The sequence below is a fragment of the Sinocyclocheilus rhinocerous genome, unplaced genomic scaffold (genome assembly GCF_001515625.1).
Source record: "Sinocyclocheilus rhinocerous isolate Xijiao unplaced genomic scaffold, SAMN03320098_v1.1 scaffold724, whole genome shotgun sequence".
In the NCBI taxonomy this organism is placed as follows: Eukaryota; Metazoa; Chordata; class Actinopteri; order Cypriniformes; family Cyprinidae; genus Sinocyclocheilus; species Sinocyclocheilus rhinocerous.
In genome coordinates this window covers 65,192-72,854 of record NW_015658512.1, presented here as the reverse complement: position 1 = coordinate 72,854, position 7,663 = coordinate 65,192, and the positions used below count along the sequence as shown (strand labels likewise).

Here is a 7,663-nt window from a genome sequence, read left to right as displayed (position 1 = left end):
CATCTCTTGCAAAATGAAGCACTGCATTCAAAATATCACAAACACATCTCAAAAGCAAATATTTACAAACACCTTGTCCATAATATTAATTCCTGTTAGATGTTTGTGTGTGTTATATAGATAATTGTGTGTTGTGTTTTGTAAAAAGTGTTTTATGAAATTGAAAACTGAGTCAAAGACCGTTAATTAGTGTATGGTTTTGTAGATTTGGTGTGTGCTTCTGCTGTTTGAGTGTCAGCTTTCAGAAACTGTGTGATAAGTAAAGATTCTGTGTATTGAAACTGTAATTTAAAGGGATAGTTCACCTAAAAATGAAAATTCTGCCATCATTTACTCTCCCTCAAAAGCTGTTTCAAACCTGTAATCTGTTGAACACAAAAGAAGATATCATGAAGAATGTTGGTAACCAAACCAAGTTGAAAAGGCATCACGTTTCATGAAGCAATGAATGAAAGCAATGTTTTGACACCAGGCAAGCCACTGGTAGTCATTGAAATCCATAGAATGGAAAAACATGCTATGGAAGTCAATGGGAACCGGAAACTGTTTGGTTTCTTCAAAATGTCATCTTTTGTGTTCAACAGAAGAAAGAAACTCATACCATTTTGGAACAGCTTGAGGGTGAGCAAATGATGGCAGAATTTTAATTTTCTTATTGGCTTGATCCGTTTGTCTGTGTTCCTTTTCAAATGCGGCATTAACAGAAGGGTTAACTAGCCACATCGTAACCCTTCGATATTATTACATTTTTTAGTTGTCCATCACGTTTGCGCTCTGGAAGAATGTCAAGTGGCCGCACTAAGTGGGGCGTTCAGGTTGTAATCATGGCGCTCAGCCGTGGCTCGTCCGTGTTGATAGTGTTCTCTGTTGTAAGGCAGAGCGGCCGTTGACAGAGGGTATTAAAGTTAATCAGCAGAGAAATGTCAGACAGCTTCGCTCACACACGTTAGTGTTCTGCTAGCGCTCTCAAACAATGCGTGCTCGCCGTGTCGGGCGACTTCTGGAGGGCCGGCGCTCAGATCTATTCTTTGAGTGCGCCGGCGTAATCATGCGTGACCTGGAACGACTGAGCTCTTTAATTAGAGAGACACGCATTAATTATTTACCCTTTTCTCAGAGGAGATTAGCTGGAGCCCATGCTTTGTGGGAGAGATACAGAGCTAAATGTACCTGAGACGGGCCTTCCTCCACTAAACTAAAGAGTTCCTCCAGCGACTTACAGTCTCCCGACTCTTACACCCCAAACGAGATGAGTGCGCCCTTACGAAAATGAACCATGGTTTTACTCCAAATAAAACAGAAAATACATGGTTACTATAGTTAAACCATGGTAGCCACAAATTAACCATGGTCTCACTACACTAAGCATAGTTTAAGCATGATATTTGTAGCAAAACTGTGGTTATAAATAATAATCAATTTGCCAAAAAACCATGCTTACTACACATTTACTACAATAAAACCATGGTTAATTTTCATAAGGGTGTGCAGGTACGCTGTGTGTTCGTATTCAGCTCAGAACTGTTGGAGGAGGTTTTTAATTAAAATAAATGAATCAATGTGAGTTTTATAATGAGCAGATGCTAACAGTGGTGTTTAAAAAGCTCTCATTAAGCGTCTGAAGGGCTTTTGATGGCAGTCTGTCTCGGGTCACATCCTCTGGCCGGATGAAAGAGGAGCTCTTGAAGGTCGCGTGGTTCGTTTACTGAGCACATCCAAAGGGTCGAGCCGCGCTCCAGGTCTTTGAAGTTCCTCCGCTGGCTCGATAGCTGGTCGATGGGCCAACCCGGGGTTCCAGGGAAACTTTACCCCTCGACTTTTGAAGTCACTTTGTTGGCGCAGAAATCGTTCATTTAGCTGAATGTCATGATTTTTGTTTTATATTCGTGGGTTATATTATAACTAGGGCTGTGAGTTTAACACGTTAATTAATTAGTTATGGAAAAAATAACGTGATTAAAATATTTTAACGCACTGGCCCCGTCCCCAGACCTGTACATCATCTTACATTTCATACAGCTGACTGTTGAGAAATATGATGCAGGGCAACAACTACATAAACACTGTTATAGCCTAAAATTCAAGACATTGGGGCAAAAATGCTCCTGTATGAGTTTTTGTCTCATATTTAGATCATATGATAAGTGATAAAAGAAGGTATTTTGAAGACTGTTGGTAACAAAGCTTGTTTTGGTTACCAATGACTTCCATTGCATGAATGTTTCTCAAATTATCTTCTTTTATGTTCCACAGTTTATGTTAGGCCATTGTAGCCTAAACATTTATGTGTAAAAAAAATTATGCTGAATCAAATAAAATATTTCTTTCTAAAGCTACTATTTGTAATGTCTACTTAATACTTTCTCATTTAACACAAATATAGCTTTAAATAATCTTTTAGGGGTATTTTAACAGACAAATGTAATTTGTGATTAATTCGATTAATCAATCGACACACCGTGTAATTAATTAGATAAAAAATTTTAATCGACTGACAGCCCTAATTCTAACACTTATTTATTTAGTTTTATATAGTTTATAGTATGTTGATGCTTTTATGGATGGTCTTAAGTATGGATTGCTGAATTTCCTGTCTGCACAACAAATTTACCTTCAGGTACTAAAGATACCATGAACCTCGAACCTTGAGGTCTTTATGAGAGCAGGAGGAACATTTGACTGGCGTTTTGTGTCTTCTGGGAAAAAAAAACAAAGATATGTTTGCTTGAAAGCGAGTGTTTCTGATGCATGGCAATATATCAGCTCATTTTTAGTGCTTAGATTCAAGCGACAGACTAACAAGCGAGAAAAACAAACCAACAGAAGAAACGCTGTGTAATTCAGCTGCATTTATCGCACCTTCTCCACTGGTTGCCAGAACTTTCCTCTTAGTGCGTCCCATTGCTAATTTACAGAACCAGTGGGACTCAATTATATTCAGGAGGAAGATGTCAGCCTCTCACCCCGACAGCGTCGCTCATCACTGGAACAAAAGCTCGGGCTTGCGGCGTGTTTAGAAGTGGATTATGTTCAGAAGGCTCAGTTCTGGGCCTGGCTGGGAGCCTGTGATGTTCAGCAGCCGTACTGAGAGCAATTTCCTTCCCGTCTCAGTGCTGACATTTCTTAAAGAGACCCCCCAGAGCGGAGCGCTCTCGCCCTCGCCGTGATTAGCCGTATAGCGTCGACTAACGGCACGCAGGATCACAGCAGCGATGGCTTCACATGGATGAAGGTCTACGGGATGAAACTATTTGTGTGTATCGGGCCACAGGGAGGGCTTATTGTGGTAATTATGAAGTGAGGATGTATCGATCATGTGTGTGATGTTTCTCCACAGAGCTGTAGTCCAGTATTAAATGACTAGAGCATCAGCTTTTATTAATTTCATCTCTGGAACAAACAGGAATCTCACCTCCGTTGCATCAGATCTGATCCGTGTAAAGGCTGGAATACATCACACAGCTTTTGCCCAGATTTTTAAACTCAGTCTGCAGATTTGAGTTGACAGATTTCATAGAAAATCATGTGATGTAGGATAGACACAGACTCAGACTCTGATTCCATTCAATCAGAGGAGATCAGACACGTTTGATATTTCGAGCCGATTTTAGAACACATATTGTTTTAATTTGTCAGTGTTTCAGTTTGTTGTGATGGGAATGACTGTAACGTCTGTTTGCGTGTGATTCTCAGTTGTTTACAGTGGCCAGTTTATCCTCTGCAAAGTCGCCACGTGTAGGATGCCTAGTGTTTGAATATCTGCTCAGATTCTCTTTTCCCGCCATTGACAGACTTTTCTGGCAATCCAAGTTTTCACTGTTATATAGTGGGGGGCGCTATTACACATCTTCTGAAATAGTACAGAATCTCCTGATCCAAACAATCGAAGCATTGCTCACATAAAAATCTAATGTGCTCAAACACTAAACCATATAAATCAAAACTGCTGTTACAGAATGAAATGAGGATCCATGAAGCGGTTTAGGACTGTGAAGCTTTGGATGTGTTAATGAAGCGCTCGACTCCATCTATGCTTAGATCATCCTTCTGAACCCCATCCAGATGTAGTCTTTGTCAAAAACGCCAATGTCTAAGCTTTTTGTTCAAATGTTGTTTTTTGCTACGAAACTCACCCACATTCAAGTGTTGATAAAACAGAATTTTTCTTTTTTACTTTCTTTTGATATATTGCATGTTCAGATGCTCATACAACAGAATATTCTGTTGGCCATGAAATTCCATGCTGGCGAGGATAGAGTTAAGTAATAAAAGCCTGAAATGACATAAATCTAGCCAATATCTAAAGAAGAGCATAGCTCATCTAAAATCATCAGTCTAATTGTCATATATCAGCTCCATCATTTCTGTTCGTGATTAATGAGAATGTTGTCTTCGCTCTTGTTCCTTGTCTTAGTATTAACCAATCGTCTTTACAGTTTGTTTTCAGCTGCTTACACACAGAATCTTTCCTCGTCACACAGTTTCTGAAAGCTGACACTCAAACAGCAGAAGCACACACCAAATCTACAAAACCATACACTAATTCTCAGACTTTGACTCAGTTTTCAATTTCAGAAAACACTTTTTGCAAAACACAACACACAGTTCTCTATGTAACACACACAAATCTAACAGAAATTAATATTATGGCAAAGGTGTTTGGAAATGTTAGCTTTTGAGATGTGTTTGTGATATTCTGAATGCAGTGCTTCATTTTGCAAGAGATGAGAGGCAGTTCTTGGATTTGTGTGTAAAGTTATGAAAAAAAGAGGCAAAGTTTTGAAAATGTAAGCAGTTGAAAAAAACTGTAAATGCTGCAGTCTGTGTTTGAGCTGTTACTGATCATATGCTCTCATCTGCCAAAGCAACATCCGGTCATAAAGCTCATCATCTGAAGCTGCGTCGCCGCACATGATGATGAATGTGTGTCTCTGCGGAGTGTTTCCAGCCGCTTGTTGAGTTCAGGCTGATCTGGGGCACAGGGGTCCATGGCAGTATTAGAGAAGTGTATCTAATAAAGTGCCCGCTGAGCACATACCCACAAGACAGACCTAATCTCTGAGGAAACAAGAGCTAATGAGAGACAGAGACAGAGATGGAAGACAGCGGAGAGACGGCCATGCAAATATTTCGCCCAGCGATTCATTATTTTTTCTCTTGAACCTCTCCCACAGAATAATGATCCCAAATACGCAGCAGTCACCGGCGGCCTCTCCCGAGCAGAAATTGGATTTCGGATGAACGATCAGACGGTTTACATTTCATCAAAATTCCCACGGTTTAAATTCATGCTCGCGGAGACGGAAACGAGAGCAGCTGTCGTTCACTTCACCTGCGCAAACACTCACACATTCAGTTTTTCATCTTAACACAGCTGGTGAGTTTGCCGCGTGCTACAAACGCTTGAAACCTGTTTTCTCACTTGAAAACTCTGGAATGAGTTTATTTTTGCTTTCTGCGTTTCTCGGTTTCTCTTTTCGGTTGCTCCCTCGTGCCAGATCCAAAAGTGTCTCCATCTGGCTGTTGAACAGAAGCTCACGCAAACCGAATCTGTCTGTGCAGTTTTACATGAAACAAAATAATCAATGCATATTTCATGGTGAAAAAGCTCATTAGGATAATGAGATTTTCTCTGTGGAGAGGTTGCACATCGACAGGAAAAAGAAAACATTTACAAAAGCTGTGTTTCAGATCTAATCGAAGTGTGCGTGTTACTGTAAGTCATTCTGGGTGCTTTACTACGGTACAGACGCTGCGTTTGTCGCCGTTACGGCCGAATGGTGGAGAGTAATTTCTCAAAGCTGAAGCTCTGTCATGTTGACTAACAGATCGCTGTGGTGCTGGAGAAACTCTCTGAACATCACTCAAATGAAGAAAGCGAAATCAGATCTCGCTGTAGAAAGATGCCACAATACCTGAGAGCAGCCAGCGTTTATCCTGGTGATGGGAAAACAGATTAACAGCAGTTTATGGAGTTTTCCAGTTTTTTAATCTGACCTTGAGATGCAAGCAATGAAATGGCTGAACTCACGCTGTCAGAGTCAGGTTACAGCATTTATCTGCTGCTCCTCGTTCAGTGCACAGTCAATGCCACACAACACACAAGTGTAACTGAGAGAAATCAGACGCAGACGGACCTGATCTCTGCTGACCGTCTGAAGACCTGACTACACACAACACACCTGCGCTTCACTGAACACATCTGCAGCTCAAACACACACGGTGTGTCATAGGATTTACAGTATTTTAGTCTGAAAGCCTGTAAACTCAAGTTATTCTAATTGACTAAACATAACAGTGTAATCCACCGTAGTTTAGCACCTTCATTGATGGAGTGTCTTCAGTTCTGATATTCCTCATGATGGTTTTTATAGAGTGCATTTATACCAATATTGAACGTGATGTCGTATTGAAGCGAACTGAAGCTGAGACGCTTTTGAGAGAGTTGCTATACAGTTTTTTTCAACTGCTTACACAGAATCTTTACTTATCACACAGTTTCTGAAAGCTGACACTCAAACAGCAGAAGCACACACCAAATCTACAAAACCATACACTAATTCTGTCTTTGACTCAGTTTTCAATTTCATAAAACACTTTTTGCAAAACACAACACACAATTCTCTATGTAACACACACAACAATCTAACAGGAATTAATATTATGCAAACGCTGTTTGCAAATGTTTGCTTTTGAGATGTGTTTGTGATATTTTGAATGTGTGTGATTTGTGTGTAAAAAGTTTTGAAAATGTATGTAAGCAGTTGAAAAAAAACTGTTACTTTGTAACTGTTTACAAAGTGTTTTATAATACTTCCTTTAATAAATACATGAAAAATGCATCTTGTTGTTTTTGTTCATGAAGTGACACTTTTATGCATTCACAGTTTTTGTTTGAAGATCTGATGACTTTCAGTGTGAAAATGCATTACAGACAGTTTGAACAAACTTTTCAGACTGGTCTGATTAAGAGAAAGTATGGTAGTGTAAATGCTATTCACTGGTACATTTCAAATACACAATCATTTTAAAACATAATTTTAATTTTTTATTTTTTTTACACAATGTAATGTATGAATGTCATTTCAAATGTGTAAAAACTGGTGTGTCTAATTGTTTTTGGGTCTGTTGTGTATTTACATTTTATTTCTATCCACTTGTTCATTTGGATACAGTCATACTTGTAAGGCAGTTAACAAAAAGTGTGAATTATGTGAATCAATGTATAGGCCTAGAAAGGCAGAAATCAAAAATACAAATTAAAAGTTTACAAAATATTGATTTTTGTAGATAGTATGTCTAATTATAGAAAAACATAGACAATGAATCATTACTGATGTGTCTGTTTATTTGAAGCTTTTACATACTAATATTGATTCATGTTTAACAAGATAGTGGAATAGCAGATATCAAATGTAATGCTATACTATAATGGCAATTTTATCATTGCTAAGATCAGTAAGTAATTGTTACCAATGCATGTGGCCATGTTTGTTTATTGACTGAAAGTGTAACAATGCAGACAGGTTTTCTGTAAGGGGTAGGTTTAAGGTTAGGGTTGGGTTAGGGTATAAAAAATATAATTTGGTCTGTATAAAAGGAATAGAAGTCTATGGAAAGCCCACAATTCACAGAAACAAATGTGTGTGTGTGTGTGTGTGTG

General features: G+C 38.9%; 1 protein-coding gene across 1 annotated transcript in view; it reads left to right on the top strand.

Annotated features, from left to right (window-relative positions):
• The window catches only part of LOC107722342 (interleukin-1 receptor accessory protein-like 1-B), a 118,343-nt gene extending 113,118 nt beyond the window's left edge, over positions 1–5,225 (top strand). The window contains exon 6 of the mRNA XM_016530668.1: positions 5,175–5,225. Within this exon, the coding sequence (XP_016386154.1) occupies positions 5,175–5,179 (5 nt within the window). The 3' untranslated portion in view covers positions 5,180–5,225. The remainder of the gene's footprint in view (positions 1–5,174) is intronic.
• Positions 5,226–7,663: the final 2,438 nt, after the last annotated feature.